The sequence below is a fragment of the Salmo salar genome, chromosome ssa13 (assembly GCF_905237065.1).
Source record: "Salmo salar chromosome ssa13, Ssal_v3.1, whole genome shotgun sequence".
NCBI classification, from domain to species: Eukaryota; Metazoa; Chordata; class Actinopteri; order Salmoniformes; family Salmonidae; genus Salmo; species Salmo salar.
The window spans coordinates 12,212,328-12,232,194 of record NC_059454.1 but is presented as its reverse complement, the minus strand read 5'-3'; the positions used below and the strand labels follow the sequence as shown (position 1 = coordinate 12,232,194).

Genomic DNA, 19,867 nt, shown 5'->3' with positions numbered 1-19,867 from the left:
GGCCGTTTCAGCGGGAGTGTTGGGAACGAGGCTCCGGGCAGGGGCCGTTTCAGCGGGAGTGTTGGGAACGAGGCTCCGGGCAGGGGCCGTTTCAGCGGTAGTGTTGGGAACGAGGCTCCGGGAAGGGGCCGTTTCAGCGGGAGTGTTGGGAACGAGGCTCCCGGGCAGGGGCCGTTGCTCCGGGAAGGGGCCGTTTCAGCGGTAGTGTTGGGAACGAGGCTCCGGGAAGGGGCCGTTTCCTGGGTGCGTGAAAGCGTCACACAGCGCAGCGTTGAAGTGGTCAGCTGGCGATGTGACGGCGAGTTGGAGAAGATAAGTTCAGAGCAGGTTGGTTGGCGGGCGTTGTCAGAGGAGGAGGACAATCCAAACGAGAGAATTTAAGTATATTATAAAGACACACAGCTAACTGGAATACCTGTGTTGATATAATTTGGGATATAGGGCAGTGCGAGCGGACGAGGGCAGCCCGGTGTTTGCTGCTGTGGCGGTCCTGCTAGAGAAAGATGAACAAAAACCACCGAGTGCCGAGCAACCGAACTCTGGGCGCCGTGGAGGTGAAGAGCAAGGTGCGTTGCTTGTAAAATGAGCTAGCTTGTTGCCAACATAAAACAGCTAGCTATGTAACTATTGTATGTATGAGTTATCGAAGTCTCACAACCCCTACTTCCAAATCATGGCTAAATGTACCCTGCTTATTCGCTTGTCAGCAAGTTTAAGATGTTATTATCTCGTCTGCGCCAGTTTGCAAACTATCTAGAAAGCTAACTAGTTGGCCAGCCAGTTATCTAGCCAGTGAATGAACAAGTGTTACATGTGGATTGGTGTGAGGAAGGCATGTGTTTGGTAGCCAATGCTTGGGATCAATGTTTTACCACGTTATATTATTTGTACGAATTGTAATATTAGGTTGCGGTCGGATTAGTGAATGTTGTGACTACCCAGCCAGGCACATATTCAGCGGATACTCGTCAGCAAACCAGACATTGCTGAGGTTGAACAGTATGTTACACAATTGCATAGGATGTGTTTAGTTATATATTTATGATTACAAACTATTTTAAGTTTGAAATGCTAGAACCATAAGATTCAAAAGCATCTGAGACACCGATTGTATGACCTACTGACTGGTTGTTAATGAATCTGTATTGAAGATTGTTGGCCTAGGACGCTGATAAATCACTGTGGTATTTATTGTCCCTTGCCCAGGTGTCACAGTTCATCTCGGTTACTTCCGCAATGGATCGCTTGTAGTAAACACAAGTTGCGCTGTTTGCGTACATATTTCATACTTATTAGCCACAGTTTACATGATTGCGATATCTTCAATGACTAGCCAGTATCGCTATTGGACTGTCACATAATAATAATAATTCAGGTTTACTTCCAAGTACTAACTTCTCTTTATCAATCAGCACTCATCAATAATGAGATGCTTTCAAGACTAGACATGAAAAGGATGACAATAGTACCAATCTTTAGTTTCCCAAGTGCAGATAAAAAAGAATACAATTTGCTTGTTTTCTTCAGCCTGGTTAGACAAGGGGTCACTAATCAACCGTACAAACTCAGTCCCCCGCACTGTGTAGCAGTAACCACAGCGTTTAGCCAACGTATATCCATTTAAAAGTGCACCTTGGCAGAACAATATATGTGTGTTTGATATATATTGTACCTGCGCAAGGGACAATAAACAGCACAGTGATTTATCAGTGGCCTAGGCCTACATGCACATTCCAGTCGAGTTTGGACACGCTTACTCAGTCAAGAGGTTTTTTTTCTTTATTTTAACTATTTTTTTACATTGCAGAATAATAGTGACGACATCAACACTATGAAATGACAGATATTGAATCAAGTAGTAACCAAAAAAGTGTTAAAAAAAATCTAAATATATTTGAGATTCTTCCTTTGCCTTGATGATAGCTTTTGGCATTCTCTCAACCAGCTTAACCTGGGATGCTTTTCCAACAGCACCATGCTGGTGTAACAGTGTAGGTTCCGTCCCTCTCTTCGCCCCAACCTGGGCTCGAACCAGGGACCCTTACACACATCAACAACTGACACCCACGAAGCATCGTTACCCATCGCGCCACAAAAGCCGCAGCCCTTGCAACGCAAGGGGAACAACCACTTCAGGTCTCAGAGCGAGTGACGTCACTGATTGAAACGCTATTAGCGCGCACCACCGCTAACTAACTAGCCATTTCACATCGGTTACACTGGTTAAGTGTGCCTTGAATTCTATATGAGCCACTTAGTGCCACCAGCAAAGCACCATCACACCACCACCACCTCCATGCTTCACCGTGGGAACCACACATGCGGAGATCATCCGTTCACCTACTCTGTCTCACAAAGACACGGCGGTTGGAACAAAATGTCTCACATTTTGGACTCCTCCGATCAAAAGATAGATTTCCACCGGTCTGATGTCCATTGCTCATGTTTCTTGGACCAAGCAAGTCTCTTCTTATTATTGCTTACCTTTAGTAGTGGTTTCTTTGCAGCAATTCGACCATGAACGCCTGATTTCACCCAGTCTCCTCTGAACAGTTGATGTTGAGATGTGTCTGTTACTTGAACTCTGTGAAGCATTTATTTGGGCTGCAATCTGAGGTGCAGTTAACTCTAATGAACTTATCCTCTGCAGCAGAGGTAACTCTGGGTCTTCCTTTCCTGTGGTGGTCCTCATGAGAGCCAGTTTCATCAGAGCGCTTGATGTTTTTTGCGACTGCACTTAAAATTTTCCAGATTGACTGACCTTCATGTCTTAAAGTAATGATTGACTGTCTTTGCTTATTTGAGCTGTTCTTGCCATAATATGGACTTGGTCTTTTACCAAATAGGGCTATCTTCTGTATATCAACCCTACCTAGTCACAACACAACTGATTCGCTCAAACGCATTAAGAAGGAAAGAAATTCCACAAATTAACTTTTAACAAGGCACACCTGTTAATTGAAATGCATTCCAGGTGACTACCTCATGAAGCTGGTTGAGAGAATGCCAAGTGTGCAAAGCTGTCATCAAGGCAAAGGCTACTTTGAAGAATCTCAAATATGAAATATATATTTTTATTTGTTTAACACTTTTTTTGTTGTTGGTTACTACATGATTCCGTATGCGTTATTTCATAGTTGCGATCTTATTCACTATTATTGCACAACGTTGAAAATAGTAAAAATAAAGAAACTGTGGTATGAGTAGGTCTGTCCTAACTTTTGACTGTGTATATAATCTCACACACATATGCGGATCTGCTGGGCCACTGCTGTATAAGTATAGGTGACACACTACAGGCACACCCACAGATGCATATCAAACATTCCCGCTGACGCACAGATTGTACTCATCTTTTACACTAACAAGCCAAGGACACATACTCATCATTAACGCTCTGGGCTTCTAGACACCCCGATAGTGATGCACAGGTTGACTCAGAACGGGTTTAGGGTTATTCAGTATTGTGTGGCTGAAGGACGGGTGGGTGGCGGGCTGGTTGAGAGAGAAACCATACCTAATGTAAAATAGACTGTCTCCGTAAAATGTATGTAGGTTAAGAACTTTTGTGAAACGGCACAGTTAAAAATATATGGCAAATAGAAAGGAAACTGGATTGTTTTCAGAGAGAGATGGTAGGGGTTGAGGGTAGCTGAAGGATGCGATTTAAAAACAAACAAGATAACTACTGTAATATACATTGTGTCCGTAAAATGTATATAGTATGTAAAAGCTTAAGTGTTGTTGTCCATTAGTTTACTCCAATTAGGGGAGGGGTGAAAGGGTTAGGGGAAAATTATATAAAAAAATATATATATTTACAACAGCAATATGTGGAATTGTTAATGATGCAGACAATTACATTGATGGAAGTCACAATCTTTCTGCAATATTAAAGCTGATCTGCCCCCTGAAGGAAAAAAGGCACCTTAAAAATCAATATCTTTCTTATGCAATTTATATAAGCTTTATTTATATAAAGCTACGTTTATATTTATATAAGCTAGGTAGACTTTTTTCTTAGGCTAAAATAATTGATCTGGTATTAGTGCAAAGGCCTAAGCTTTAAGTCTTAACTCTACCTGTGCCAAATAGCGTACGCAGCCAATCGCCAAATAATGATTTTTGGCGATGGGCAGGCAAGGTTAAAGTCAATCCATGAATGCAGAAAGGTCATTGTCGAAGTTTACTTCAATAAGACAAAAGCTGCTGAAGGAGAGTTTATAATAAAGAGAGTGGAGGGCCAGAAAGGTCATGTTTGGGAAAGATCAGGTGAAGTGGTTAAAGAGGATGATAGCAGTGGTATGTTATGTGTGATGATTGTTAGGCACTGTACAAATTAGACAGTCACAAGATGGGACTTCAAATAGGCCTATTGCACGTAAAGAAAACTGTAGCCTACTGTTCAGATGGGTTAAATGGAAACTGAAGTCTGGACACTGACTGTAGGTCTATAACCTCTCACAGCCTTAATATTAACCCCTGCAGAATGAAGCATTTCTTGATACACTAAATGTAGGCAGAATTTGAACTTGGGGAACAGGAATGGAGAAACCTGATTTGATTTATATCTGAATCTTGAGAGAACGCAATGCTCAGCTAGATACCGTCTGTAGAGGTGCTGTCTTCATCATAAAAGCTGATAGCATTTCAACCACATAAAATATGCATCGAAGCCAAACTGAAATCTTATCAGAAACACCTTGAGTAGTTTTCACAGCTTTCTTTTTCCTTACAATCGGACAAACTGATGTCATTTGGACTTTTGTTTTGTACATAAAATCTTCCCCCTTTTTTTTGTGTTATTGTATTTTCTCCCCGGTCCCTAAACCTCTTTGCTCTGCGGAAGATGACAGATAACTTTACCGATGTCAACTAGATAGATTGATAGAATGCTTCAATTTACATTACTCTGTTGAGCAATGCTTTATTTTGTTTTCTAGGGCAACATATAATGACAGAAGAGAAGATGCATGGATCTAATTATAGACAAGTTGACTAACAAATAGCCTACAGAAATGTTGGAAATTACAAGCAGAAACATATCTGTGTAACATAGTTATAAATAATTTGTACATTGCTAATTGACCGCAAGAAGCCCAAACAGATAGTATTTGACAAAAACAGAATGATTTCAAACCTTGATTACATGGGGATACGATCACATACGGTTTGTTTCTCTATTTATGCGTGGGAATACTTGGGAACAGATTTCCTAAATTAAAATCACTTTGAGCTGATTTCATGGTGATTTTAGTCTTATGTCTGACAATGAAATTTCAACAAAAAACATGTTTGTGGCTGAGAAATCTCCTGTCGGTTTGTGAACTCTGCTCTGTCACATAGCAGCCATGAGTTAATTTCTTTAGAGCTGTGCGCTCTGGAAGACGAGGCCTACTGCTTAAACAAACAGGCAATTTGCCTATGTCAACCACTATGTAATGTCTTTCTGGTTTGTTGTTAACTGTTTGCTGCTAAATTCTTTCTACAAACACCAAGGTCATTATCATTCCTCCAATCCAAAGAGTGTGTCACATTTCTCTGTCTCTCTGTCTGTCTGTGCGTTCTCCTGTGTGTCCCAGTTTGGGGCTGAGTTCCGCCGGTTCTCCCTGGACCGGTCTAAACCGGGCCGGTTTGATGAGTTCTATAGGCTCCTACAGCACATGCACCGGATCCCAAACGTGGACCTGCTGGTGGGCTACGCCGACGTCCACGGTGACCTGCTGCCAATCAACAACGATGACAACTACCGCAAAGCCATCTCCGTGGCTGACCCCGTGCTACGCCTCTTCCTGCAGAGGAAAGGTACAACCCAGCCTCAGGGCAGTTTTGTAGAATTAGTTTTATTTATATCCTTCCATTTTAGTATGATATGTTCAACGTTACGAATGGAACAGAGGTCGTACAACATATCAACGTACGTTTTATTGGTTGAGTACACGTTTTGCAGGGAAATGCTTATGTTTCTAGCTCCAACAGTGCAGTAATCCTCAGTATGGATAATGTGGTCAGACTGAAAGGTAAGGAAGGATACGTATCTAGATACATGGGCCCTGATACCATACAGGAACCGTGCGTATCTATACTGAACAAAAATATAAACGCAACATGTAAAGTGTTGGTCCCAACCGTATACCACGTGTCTGGTGTTGTGTGGGCGAGCAGTTTGCTGACGTCAACATTGTGAACAGAATGCCCCATGGTGGCGGTAGGGTGGACAACAAATACATTTGCAGTTTAATCGATGGCAATTTGGATGCACAGAGATACCGTGATGAGATCCTGAGGCCCATTGTCGTGCCATTCATCCACGGTCATCACCTCATGTTTCAGCATGATAATACACATCCCCATGTCGGAAGGATCTGAACACAATTCCTGGATGCTGAAAATGTCCTAGTTCTTCCATGTCCTGCATGCTCACCAGACATGTAACCCGTTGAGCATGTTTGGGATGCTCTGGATCGACGTGTACGAAAGCGCGTTCCAGTTCCCGCCAATATCCAGCAACTTTTCACAGCCAATCTTTTTTTTAAAGGTATCTGTGTCCAACACATGCATATCTGCGTTCCCAGTCAGGTGAAATCCATAGATTAGGTCCTAAGGAAATTATTTCAGTTGACCGATACCCTTTAATGAACTGTAACTCAGTAAAATATTTAGAAATTGTTGCGTTCATATTTTTGTTCAGTATAGATACCTGGGCCCTGATACCATACAGAAACGATATGTTTTAGTTTCACACGATTCGGTTTGATTAGAGAACGAATTGATGCGATATGACCGGTTAATTTTCCAATCTGAATTAAAATCTGCTGCTGATGGAGGTCAAGGTGATTGTAGTGGATTTCTTAATTGCTTAGTTACACAGGTGTTCCTTGTTCAGGTGAGTTGGCTTGTTTTTATTTATACCAGCTTTCAGTCACATGGAAGATTCTGAGTGTGTAATTCCAGTCTTTCCTCCATTTCCTAAACTATCTTTGAGGTTTCCTTCTTTTCCGAGTGTCCTGTTCCACACTCTATATGGTCATTGCCTTCTGCTATTGTAATAGCCTATACTTTCTGGATTGTTTAAGTATGACAACATGTGTACTGTAAATAGGCCTATCAAGCTACTAACTAGATCGTGTTGAAACGGCACGGGGAGTATTAGATTTAGCCTACTGTCTCACTGCGCTAATGTAGCATCCTAGACATTGATAGTCGTTGAGCAGTGATTTTAGCCTTAGTTATGTGAGCCCTTTCAGTCAGTCTTTTTTTCTTTTCACCGAGTTGATCATTTCTGTTTTTTAGCGTCGCTGATGAACTCCCGTCTTCGTAGTCTTTTTGTTGTTGTCATAATTGAGTGTAGGGATGGACACGGATAATGGAATGTCCGGATATCCAAATGGACATTAGTATTTGATTACTTGAGTGAGTGTTCGTTATTGGAATCGATTTTTAACATTGAAAAAGCTTTGTCTAAATTAAGTTATCCATGTGACATTTTTACCTACAAGACTATACCATAACATTTGAAATTCTTAGTTGAATAAAACAAACTCTTTTTGTAATGTTGCGTCGCGCTACTGCTGCACTATTTCTGCACATTATATCAATAGTAACGTCTTCGAGGACCCCAAACAGTTTAACGTTGATAGGCCATTGTGGAGAGAATTTACAAAGGATTTAATTTGACACGTACAATCTGATTTCCTGATTTATCAATAACTCTGCCATCTCTTAACCAATTCCTTAGCTTTTCTCAAATGAAGATATATTCCATGGGCCTGTATGCCTATAATTTGGTGTTATTTTGAAGCGGATGGATATGAGGGTTTAATTGAGACTGCTTATAACAGTGGCCCCTATAGGCCAATTGTTGCCATTCTTTTTGACCAAGTTACTCACGTCACAGCTTCCAGTTTGTGTGCCAAATTAGAAAGAAGTGACCAATCTATGCTTGGTATTTGACCAAGTCTAAAAAATATATATAAATACTAATTCAGACAATAACAATATTTATTTTAGAGTATCTGGAATATCTGAAAAAATGGCATGAAATTATTTGAATAGTAAAATAGTTTCAAATGCCCCATTCCTTATTAAATATTTAGTGCGATCTGTTGAATCCAAAGGCACTGGGCTGTTGTCTGCGAGTCTAAGCTGTCTTGCTGTGCCGTATGACCTATAGATGCTAAGCCACTTTGTCAGGAGGGGATTACAGTGGTCTCTGAGTAACACCGTGTAGACCCTGGGTTTCAATTACACGCTAGACACTAACGTCATGCTGGGTCTCTGTGGCTGCAGCTCCCCCAACCACACACCACACACACACACACACACACGCTTTACATTTTTACCCGCTACCTTTCCCCAACATTGTCGGGAGATGTTAGCTCTAACTGCCTAGCCATAGGGACTTATCTTGATGTGGGTTCACATATTGTCTCCTTGTACTAATGGGTTCTGGACCATTAGGCTAAATGATGTCAGGGTTCTTCCTCTGGGCTCAGCCTGTTTTTTTAGAATGTAAAGAGCAGGTTGTCCCTGTCTTTACTCCCATCTGTTGTGTTCTGCTGATTTGTGTCTAGATTTTATACATTTGTTTGAGAGGTGAAGAACGCTATACGTGTTTAGCAGGAATGTTTACCCTCCAGCCATGGCTGACATTGTCCCTGTGGAAGTAGGCCTAAAGGGATCTTTCTCTATGGGCAGATTTGAAGAATACAGTTGTCATGGTATTGCTGTGTGGGATGCTTTACTGATAAGCTGTTGATGTGGAATATTGTACATCTTCTGTAGACTGTGTATGGACTTAATATGTTGGCAACACACTTATGCTAAACACGCAGTGGTATTCGCATAATCTGAATGAAACATGTTCTCTGTGTACACGTGCCACTTCTGTGGGCTTCGTGACGTGGGAAAGATTGTTTTTGGACAAGATATTTGTCACTGCTGATGGTAATGTATGACTAGAGCTGTGACGGTCATGGAATTTTGAATGCAAGTTATTGGTCAGCCAAATGACTGTGGTCACCAATATAATCATTTGAAGAGTTAATTTTTTTCTATAGTTTATTTTTAAGAGGCACAATTTTCTCCACTGCTCCTGACTGCATGTTCTGCTGCTACAGGAAGGGGGGAGTTGCCCAGGTAACAGGCATCGTCTGCTACAACACCTTGCTTGTTTCAGCCAATGGTAACAAGTTTCACGTTGTAAATAGTCCATGTTACCGCTGAAACGCACTCAAATGCACGGCCGTCCCATCTTCAGTCACCTGTTCGTTCCAAAAAATAAATACATGCATGTTTATTTTCATGAAGGTCTTCCGCCATAATTGGCGGTTACATGATTATACAGTAATTATGCCAGCCCTATGTTTGACAGCATTCTTGGGCAGTGTTGGCTTGTCTTCTTGGGGGTGTGTGTGTGTGTGTGTGTGTGTGTGTGTGTGTGAGAGTGAATCACTAGGTAATTTCTCTATCAATAGCTTGTCACACTGAAATCGTTTGGACACACACACAAACACATAAAGGAGGAAACACACACTCTTATACAATGTCTGGACGGCTGCAGTGCCACCAGTCCCACGCCTGTTTACCTGTTACCATGGTAACCCCGAAGAGGCCCATTGGTTTAATGGGTATTGTTTAGGGCTGATGGGAGCTGCAAAGCCTGCTGGGGGAAATACCCCCCCCCTCCCCACACACACAAACAAACAAGAATAGTTTCAAAACTGTTTTGTTGTTGTATCATTTTGTGTTTTGAGGTTTACTCAATGTGTGAACTTCAAGGGTTATGAATGATGCACTGTGTTTTTCCTTCGCATGACAACTTGTTTGCTATTCACAAAGTCTAGTTGTCTATCTGCTGCATCTGGTCCCAGTGCAGTATGCTCTGAATTCACATTGTTTTTGTTTAGTTTTACTGACTGGGACGAGCACGAGAGCACTGTGCCTTTTCCCATACCTCCCCCATGCCCCACAGGCACACGGGTTCTGCTGAGGTCAGTGTAACACGCTGTTTATTATGTTCAGCCAGAGAATGAGAGCTGTTCTCATACATTATACTCTTCTCAGGTAAGGCTTGTTATCAGTTGTCACGTGGATGGTGTGGTGTACAGCTGACGTGTGTTGGACAAGTGGAACACAGGGTTTGTCAGAAGAGAATTCCTTTGTGGTATGACATCATCTTAATCGGTATCTGTCATACAGAGCAGAACGCTCCTCCCTGCCTTCACCTCCTGTCCTCGCAGCATGAGACTGCCCAGGTTCCCATACTGATTGAACCCAGTCGTTATTCAGGGCCTCTGGGTGGGTGTGTTTTGTTGAACTAATGATGTCATAGTTTCAGTTGTGAAAAGCGTTTTTATGAGGGCGAATAGAATTAGTAACCATGCCTCATAAAGAGAGAACAGCACTGCATAGCGTTTTAGTAAGCGATACTCTCTACCCACACAGTAAAGAAATCATGATAACTGTGGGTTTTAAGAGTGACCGAGTAGACGGCATGATATGGAGGCAGGGAGACGTAACGGAAGAGAGTGAAGAATTGGGGGGGGGGGTGGTGGTGGAGCTGGAAGAGGGGGCTTCATTGAGTGGAATGTGTCTAGCCTCTGATCACCACTGCTGGGTAGATTAAACTGGACAGTAGGCCATACACAACACTGGAGCCATGGGCCAGAAGTTAGCTGGGCTGCCCAACCAGGGACGGAGAGGGGGAAACGAGAGAGAGAGAGAGAGAGAGAGAGAGAGAGAGAGAGAGAGAGAGAGAGAGAGAGAGAGAGAGAGAGAGAGAGAGAGAGAGAGAGAGAGAGAGAGAGAGAGAGAGAGAGAGAGAGAGAGAGAGAGAGAGAGAGAGAGAGAGAGAGAGAGAGAGAGAGAGAGAGAGAGAGAGAGAGAGAGAGAGAGAGAGAGAGAGAGAGAGAGAGAGAGAGAGAGAGAGAGAGAGAGAGAGAGAGAGAGAGAGAGAGAGAGAGAGAGAGAGAGAGAGAGAGAGAGAGAGAGAGAGAGAGAGAGAGAGAGAGAGAGAGAGAGAGAGAGATGCCATTGTTTACCTTGTTGGTCAAAGGCCTTTATGCATTGTACTACTGTAACTTAGTGATGAGAGAGATTTCCTCCTAGCTGACATTATCTCGCTGTAGGGCTGGGCCTTATCCTCATCGTGATATGAATGTTGGAAATATGATTTCATCATTCCCTGATATTGACACTAGTTCTCCACATACTGCAGACTACCATGGTGAAGTTCAGTTTGGAGCTAATGTTAGCAAATGGAGGCTGATGTGCCACATGGTCACATAGAAATACACCTTATTCATATAGATACATGGTCACATAGAAATACACCTTATTCATATAGATACATGGTCACATAGAAATACACCTTATTCATATAGATTAATGCTGATTGACATGGTCACATTCATCATATTGTTATCCAGGATGTGACAGGGATATTTGTCTCCATTGCCCAACTCTAAATGTATATGTGATTATACACTAACCTGTCCCTCAGAGCCCAGATCAAAGTGACAACTGGGCTCCCTGTCTCTGCAGAACCCCAGGAGGATGAGCGATGTCGTGAGGGAGACCGAGGTGTTCTGAGCCAGGCTGCATCACCAGTAAAGTCTTTGTTCAGGAGAATGAGCGACAGGGTTGCCCGCATAGGGAAGGGAATTACTAACCGACGTGCCTGCTCCTCCCCCCCTTCCTCCCCTCTGTCTTCCCCCTCCTTACCCCTCGCCTTGGAGGCTGCGTGTACAGGCCGCAGCAGAAAGCTGAAATTCAGCACAGACATGGCCCAGCAGCAGCATCAGTCCCCATCAGACAGTGGAGAGAGACAGGGCAGAGAAAACCAAGCTAGTCTGGATGAAAGGGGACAGAGGGCGAAGCAGAGACTGCAAAAGGCAGGGAGAGACTGAGGGAAGGACTAGGGGGGGAGGGAGGGAGGGAGGGAGAGCAGAAGTGGAATTGATGAAGTACAGTATGTTACAATGATGACAAGGGACAGGGGGAGAAAGTCTGTTCTTTGTCAGTCTGTCTTACACAATAAAGTCTAATTAAAGAACGGAAAGCATTGCCTGTGCACCTCTTATAAGACAAAGCAGTGCAGAAGGATCACTACGCTACAGTACTGTAATAATGCTGGAGATGTAAACAGTTGAAGAGTGATGACATGCTAATTGATTTAAGATTCATTTGGAGATTGTGAATGTTACCGGGCAACTTTTGGCTCATGAATGTGTTGTTGTACAACATATGAATTATATCATTGGAGCTTAAGCTTAGTCAGTGTGTTATTTTGTCCTTCCTCTGGTCTCTGCTCCCTACTTTCCTTTACCATAGACCTGGCTTACCCTTCTCTTGCTCTCTCCCTCTCATTCTCCCCATTGCTTTTCTCCTCCTCCCCCCCCTCTCTCACTCTCCCCTGGAGGGGCGGCAGGTAGCCTAGCGGTTAAGAGCATTGAGCCAGTAACCAAAAGCCGGCAAGGTGGAAGTAACATCCGTTCTGCCCTTGAGCAAGGCAGTTAACCCCTAACGACTGCTCCCAGGGTGCCGATGACGGCCCCCCGCACCTCTCTGATTTAGAGGGCTTGGGTTAAATGCAGAAGACACATTTCAGTTGAATGCTTTGAGTTGTCCAACTGACTAGGTATCCCCCTTTCCCTCTTCCTTCTCTCCTGTCCTCTCCTCTCTCCTCTCCTGTTCTCTCTCCCCTCCTGTTCTCTCTCCTCTCCTGTTCTCTCTCCCCTCCTGTTCTCTCTCCCCTCCTGTTCTCTCTCCTCTCCTGTTCTCTCTCCTCTCCTGTTCTCTCTCCCCTCCTGTTCTCTCTCCCCTCCTGTTCTCTCTCCCCTCCTGTTCTCTCTCCCCTCCTGTTCTCTCTCCTCTCCTGTTCTCTCTCCTCTCCGGTTCTCTCCGGTTCTCTCCTGTTTTCTCTTATCCACATACAGCTCATTATATCTCAGCTGTACCAGGGAGGTATGTTCATTGCTCACAGAATAGAAACACTTTTTTTTTTTTTCACCCCTCCCCCTTATCTTCAGTCTTTAATAAGCACCGTCCCTCCCTCATCCCCACGCACTCCCTCCCCCGTTTTTATCGCTCCGTGCCTGGAACACCATGGTACTCACCATGTGTGGGATATCCAGCCCTGTCGTCAACTTATGAGACCGTTTCCAGAGCAGTTCTTATTGAGCAACATTCAGTCCAGAGCAGAACAGATGCAGAACAGTATTCCCTAGAGTTCGACACAAACCTAGTCATACAATATTAAAATGTACAGTAACTACATCCTTATTAAAATGTACAGTAACTACATCCTTATTCCAGATCTACATTTGGATGACTGACACATTAGTTGTTTTAGCTTCATTAAGTCCCAATGCTCTGATGGTCATGACAGAACAATAGATTTAGAATGTATGGCTCTGGGTGATGGGTGATTGACAGTCTTGTTGCTATGTGAAGGTAATTGTTGTCACCTGATAATGGTGTCCCATTAACGCTGACATGGCCCTCGGCTCTGTGTGTGACCTAGCAACACACAGGATGTCCGGTGGCTCCGCCAGGGATGATGTCACCGGGCAGCACGGTGTTTGGTACTAGGACCCTCCTTTTCCTCAGATATAGATATTGTAACCGTCACTTTTTGGAAATATGATTTAGACCTAATATCTGACTGACATAGGGCCCTGTGTTTTGCGCAATCATGTGACATAGCAAGATGTTATCCTGTATTTTATTAAGCATCATCCAGAAATTTGAATTACACAAAAAGTTTAAGCAATTGTCTAAGGATGGTGCTGGACCATCTGACATAAAAAGAAAATGGGACAGTTTGATGAAAAAGCTTTTAAATAACAGGTTTAAATCCAGGCATGTCACTTGTTTGCTCAAAACACAGGGCCTTATCTAAGGGCCACGAGCTGATCACATGACCTGATTTAGGATAAACACTCCTGGCCCCGTATTTATCAAGCGCCTCGGAGTAGGAGTGTTTATCAAGCGCCTCGGAGTAGGAGTGTTTATCAAGCGCCTCGGAGTAGGAGTGTTTATCAAGCGCCTCGGAGTAGGAGTGTTTATCAAGCGCCTCGGAGTAGGAGTGTTTATCAAGCTCCTCGGAGTAGGAGTGTTTATCAAGCGCCTCGGAGTAGGAGTGTTTATCAAGCGCCTCGGAGTACAGAAGGAGTGCTGATCTATTATCCGGTCCCTCCTGTCCATATAATCTTATTCATTATTATCTGAAAGGCTAAACTGATTCTAGCTCAGCATTTCTACTCAGAGGATTTTGACCTAAATAGTGAGGTTTTATGTGTTGTGTTTGGGTAGAACAGGCCGTGGTCAGTAGGTTTGATGTGTTTGGGTAGAACAGGACGTGGTCAGTAGGTTTGATGTGTTTGGGTAGAACAGGACGTGGTCAGTAGGTTTGATGTGTTTGGGTAGAACAGGACGTGGTCAGTAGGTTTGATGTGTTTGGGTAGAACAGGACGTGGTCAGTAGGTTTGATGTGTTTGGGTAGAACAGGACGTGGTCAGTAGGTTTGATGTGTTTGGGTAGAACAGGACGTGGTCAGTAGGTTTGATGTGTTTGGGTAGAACAGGACGTGGTCAGTAGGTTTGATGTGTTTGGGTAGAACAGGACGTGGTCAGTAGGTTTGATGTGTTTGGGTAGAACAGGACGTGGTCAGTAGGTTTGATGTGTTTGGGTAGAACAGGACGTGGTCAGTAGGTTTGATGTGTTTGGGTAGAACAGGACGTGGTCAGTAGGTTTGATGTGTTTGGGTAGAACAGGACGTGGTCAGTAGGTTTGATGTGTTTGGGTAGAACAGGACGTGGTCAGTAGGTTTGATGTGTTTGGGTAGAACAGGACGTGGTCAGTAGGTTTGATGTGTTTGGGTAGAACAGGACGTGGTCAGTAGGTTGTGATGTGTTTGGGTAGAACAGGACGTGGTCAGTAGGTTTGATGTGTTTGGGTAGAACAGGACGTGGTCAGTAGGTTTGATGTGTTTGGGTAGAACAGGACGTGGTCAGTAGGTTTGATGTGTTTGGGTAGAACAGGACGTGGTCAGTAGGTTTGATGTGTTTGGGTAGAACAGGACGTGGTCAGTAGGTTTGATGTGTTTGGGTAGAACAGGACGTGGTCAGTAGGTTTGATGTGATGTGTTTGGGTAGAACAGGACGTGGTCAGTAGGTTTGATGTGATGTGTTTGGGTAGAACAGGACGTGGTCAGTAGGTTTGATGTGATGTGTTTGGGTAGAACAGGACGTGGTCAGTAGGTTTGATGTGATGTGTTTGGGTAGAACAGGACGTGGTCAGTAGGTTTGATGTGTTTGGGTAGAACAGGACGTGGTCAGTAGGTTTGATGTGTTTGGGTAGAACAGGACGTGGTCAGTAGGTTTGATGTGTTTGGGTAGAACAGGACGTGGTCAGTAGGTTTGATGTGTTTGGGTAGAACAGGACGTGGTCAGTAGGTTTGATGTGTTTGGGTAGAACAGGACGTGGTCAGTAGGTTTGATGTGTTTGGGTAGAACAGGACGTGGTCAGTAGGTTTGATGTGTTTGGGTAGAACAGGACGTGGTCAGTAGGTTTGATGTGTTTGGGTAGAACAGGACGTGGTCAGTAGGTTTGATGTGTTTGGGTAGAACAGGACGTGGTCAGTAGGTTTGATGTGATGTGTTTGGGTAGAACAGGACGTGGTCAGTAGGTTTGATGTGATGTGTTTGGGTAGAACAGGACGTGGTCAGTAGGTTTGATGTGATGTGTTTGGGTAGAACAGGACGTGGTCAGTAGGTGTTGATGTGTTTGGGTAGAACAGGACGTGGTCAGTAGGTTTGATGTGTTTGGGTAGAACAGGACGTGGTCAGTAGGTTTGATGTGTTTGGGTAGAACAGGACGTGGTCAGTAGGTTTGATGTGTTTGGGTAGAACAGGACGTGGTCAGTAGGTTTGATGTGTTTGGGTAGAACAGGACGTGGTCAGTAGGTTTGATGTGTTTGGGTAGAACAGGACGTGGTCAGTAGGTTTGATGTGTTTGGGTAGAACAGGACGTGGTCAGTAGGTTTGATGTGTTTGGGTAGAACAGGACGTGGTCAGTAGGTTTGATGTGTTTGGGTAGAACAGGACGTGGTCAGTAGGTTTGATGTGTTTGGGTAGAACAGGACGTGGTCAGTAGGTTTGATGTGTTTGGGTAGAACAGGACGTGGTCAGTAGGTTTGATGTGATGTGTTTGGGTAGAACAGGACGTGGTCAGTAGGTTTGATGTGATGTGTTTGGGTAGAACAGGACGTGGTCAGTAGGTTTGATGTGATGTGTTTGGGTAGAACAGGACGTGGTCAGTAGGTTTGATGTGATGTGTTTGGGTAGAACAGGACGTGGTCAGTAGGTTTGATTGATGTGTTTGGGTAGAACAGGACGTGGTCAGTAGGTTTGATGTGTTTGGGTAGAACAGGACGTGGTCAGTAGGTTTGATGTGTTTGGGTAGAACAGGACGTGGTCAGTAGGTTGTGATGTGTTTGGGTAGAACAGGACGTGGTCAGTAGGTTTGATGTGTTTGGGTAGAACAGGACGTGGTCAGTAGGTTTGATTGATGTGTTTGGGTAGAACAGGACGTGGTCAGTAGGTTTGATGTGATGTGTTTGGGTAGAACAGGCCGTGGTCAGTAGGTTTGATGTGATGTGTTTGGGTAGAACAGGACGTGGTCAGTAGGTTTGATGTGATGTGTTTGGGTAGAACAGGACGTGGTCAGTAGGTTTGATGTGTTTGGGTAGAACAGGACGTGGTCAGTAGGTTTGATGTGTTTGGGTAGAACAGGACGTGGTCAGTAGGTTTGATGTGTTTGGGTAGAACAGGACGTGGTCAGTAGGTTTGATGTGTTTGGGTAGAACAGGACGTGGTCAGTAGGTTTGATGTGTTTGGGTAGAACAGGACGTGGTCAGTAGGTTTGATGTGTTTGGGTAGAACAGGACGTGGTCAGTAGGTTTGATGTGTTTGGGTAGAACAGGACGTGGTCAGTAGGTTTGATGTGTTTGGGTAGAACAGGACGTGGTCAGTAGGTTTTTGATGTGTTTGGGTAGAACAGGACGTGGTCAGTAGGTTTGAGTGATGTGTTTGGGTAGAACAGGACGTGGTCAGTAGGTTTGATGTGATGTGTTTGGGTAGAACAGGACGTGGTCAGTAGGTTTGATGTGATGTGTTTGGGTAGAACAGGACGTGGTCAGTAGGTTTGATGTGATGTGTTTGGGTAGAACAGGACGTGGTCAGTAGGTTTGATGTGATGTGTTTGGGTAGAACAGGACGTGGTCAGTAGGTTTGATGTGTTTGGGTAGAACAGGACGTGGTCAGTAGGTTTGATGTGTTTGGGTAGAACAGGACGTGGTCAGTAGGTTTGATGTGTTTGGGTAGAACAGGACGTGGTCAGTAGGTTTGATGTGTTTGGGTAGAACAGGACGTGGTCAGTAGGTTTGATGTGTTTGGGTAGAACAGGACGTGGTCAGTAGGTTTGATGTGTTTGGGTAGAACAGGACGTGGTCAGTAGGTTTGATGTGTTTGGGTAGAACAGGACGTGGTCAGTAGGTTTGATGTGTTTGGGTAGAACAGGACGTGGTCAGTAGGTTTGATGTGTTTGGGTAGAACAGGACGTGGTCAGTAGGTTTGATGTGTTTGGGTAGAACAGGACGTGGTCAGTAGGTTTGATGTGTTTGGGTAGAACAGGACGTGGTCAGTAGGTTTGATGTGTTTGGGTAGAACAGGACGTGGTCAGTAGGTTTGATGTGTTTGGGTAGAACAGGACGTGGTCAGTAGGTTTGATGTGATGTGTTTGGGTAGAACAGGACGTGGTCAGTAGGTTTGATGTGATGTGTTTGGGTAGAACAGGACGTGGTCAGTAGGTGTTGATGTGTTTGGGTAGAACAGGACGTGGTCAGTAGGTTTGTGATGTGTTTGGGTAGAACAGGACGTGGTCAGTAGGTTTGATGTGTTTGGGTAGAACAGGACGTGGTCAGTAGGTTTGATGTGTTTGGGTAGAACAGGACGTGGTCAGTAGGTTTGATGTGATGTGTTTGGGTAGAACAGGACGTGGTCAGTAGGTTTGATGTGTTTGGGTAGAACAGGACGTGGTCAGTAGGTTTGATGTGTTTGGGTAGAACAGGACGTGGTCAGTAGGTTTGATGTGTTTGGGTAGAACAGGACGTGGTCAGTAGGTTTGATGTGTTTGGGTAGAACAGGACGTGGTCAGTAGGTTTGATGTGTTTGGGTAGAACAGGACGTGGTCAGTAGGTTTGATGTGTTTGGGTAGAACAGGACGTGGTCAGTAGGTTTGATGTGTTTGGGTAGAACAGGACGTGGTCAGTAGGTTTGATGTGTTTGGGTAGAACAGGACGTGGTCAGTAGGTTTGATGTGTTTGGGTAGAACAGGACGTGGTCAGTAGGTTTGATGTGTTTGGGTAGAACAGGACGTGGTCAGTAGGTTTGATGTGTTTGGGTAGAACAGGACGTGGTCAGTAGGTTTGATGTGTTTGGGTAGAACAGGACGTGGTCAGTAGGTTTGATGTGTTTGGGTAGAACAGGACGTGGTCAGTAGGTTTGATGTGTTTGGGTAGAACAGGACGTGGTCAGTAGGTTTGATGTGTTTGGGTAGAACAGGACGTGGTCAGTAGGTTTGATGTGTTTGGGTAGAACAGGACGTGGTCAGTAGGTTTGATGTGTTTGGGTAGAACAGGACGTGGTCAGTAGGTTTGATGTGTTTGGGTAGAACAGGACGTGGTCAGTAGGTTGATGATGTGTTTGGGTAGAACAGGACGTGGTCAGTAGGTTTGATGTGTTTGGGTAGAACAGGACGTGGTCAGTAGGTTGTGATGTGTTTGGGTAGAACAGGACGTGGTCAGTAGGTTATTGATGTGTTTGGGTAGAACAGGACGTGGTCAGTAGGTTGTGATGTGTTTGGGTAGAACAGGACGTGGTCAGTAGGTTTGATGTGTTTGGGTAGAACAGGACGTGGTCAGTAGGTTTGATGTGTTTGGGTAGAACAGGACGTGGTCAGTAGGTATTGATGTGTTTGGGTAGAACAGGACGTGGTCAGTAGGTTTGATGATGTGTTTGGGTAGAACAGGACGTGGTCAGTAGGTTTGATGTGTTTGGGTAGAACAGGACGTGGTCAGTAGGTTTGATGTGTTTGGGTAGAACAGGACGTGGTCAGTAGGTTTGATGTGTTTGGGTAGAACAGGACGTGGTCAGTAGGTTTGATGTGTTTGGGTAGAACAGGACGTGGTCAGTAGGTTTGATGTGTTTGGGTAGAACAGGACGTGGTCAGTAGGTTTGATGTGTTTGGGTAGAACAGGACGTGGTCAGTAGGTTTGATGTGTTTGGGTAGAACAGGACGTGGTCAGTAGGTTTGATGTGTTTGGGTAGAACAGGACGTGGTCAGTAGGTTTGATGTGTTTGGGTAGAACAGGACGTGGTCAGTAGGTTTTGATGTGTTTGGGTAGAACAGGACGTGGTCAGTAGGTTTGATGTGTTTGGGTAGAACAGGACGTGGTCAGTAGGTTTGATGTGTTTGGGTAGAACAGGACGTGGTCAGTAGGTTTGATGTGTTTGGGTAGAACAGGACGTGGTCAGTAGGTTTGATGTGTTTGGGTAGAACAGGACGTGGTCAGTAGGTTTGATGTGTTTGGGTAGAACAGGACGTGGTCAGTAGGTTTGATGTGTTTGGGTAGAACAGGACGTGGTCAGTAGGTTTGATGTGTTTGGGTAGAACAGGACGTGGTCAGTAGGTTTGATGTGTTTGGGTAGAACAGGACGTGGTCAGTAGGTTTGATGTGTTTGGGTAGAACAGGACGTGGTCAGTAGGTTTGATGTGTTTGGGTAGAACAGGACGTGGTCAGTAG

At 44.4% G+C, this 19,867-nt stretch overlaps 1 protein-coding gene across 2 annotated transcripts in view; it reads left to right on the top strand.

Annotated features, from left to right (window-relative positions):
* The window catches only part of LOC106566451 (partitioning defective 6 homolog beta-like), a 32,863-nt gene continuing 12,996 nt past the window's right edge, over nucleotides 1-19,867 (top strand). Inside the window, exons 1-3 of one of the 2 annotated variants that reach the window (XM_014134505.2) lie at nucleotides 41-327; nucleotides 442-566; nucleotides 5,583-5,805. In XM_014134505.2, the coding sequence (XP_013989980.1) occupies nucleotides 504-566; nucleotides 5,583-5,805 (286 nt within the window). In that variant the 5' untranslated portion in view covers nucleotides 41-327; nucleotides 442-503. Of the gene's footprint in view, nucleotides 567-5,582; nucleotides 5,806-19,867 lie in introns of both variants that reach the window. The other variant, XM_045692939.1, reaches the window with a different exon arrangement.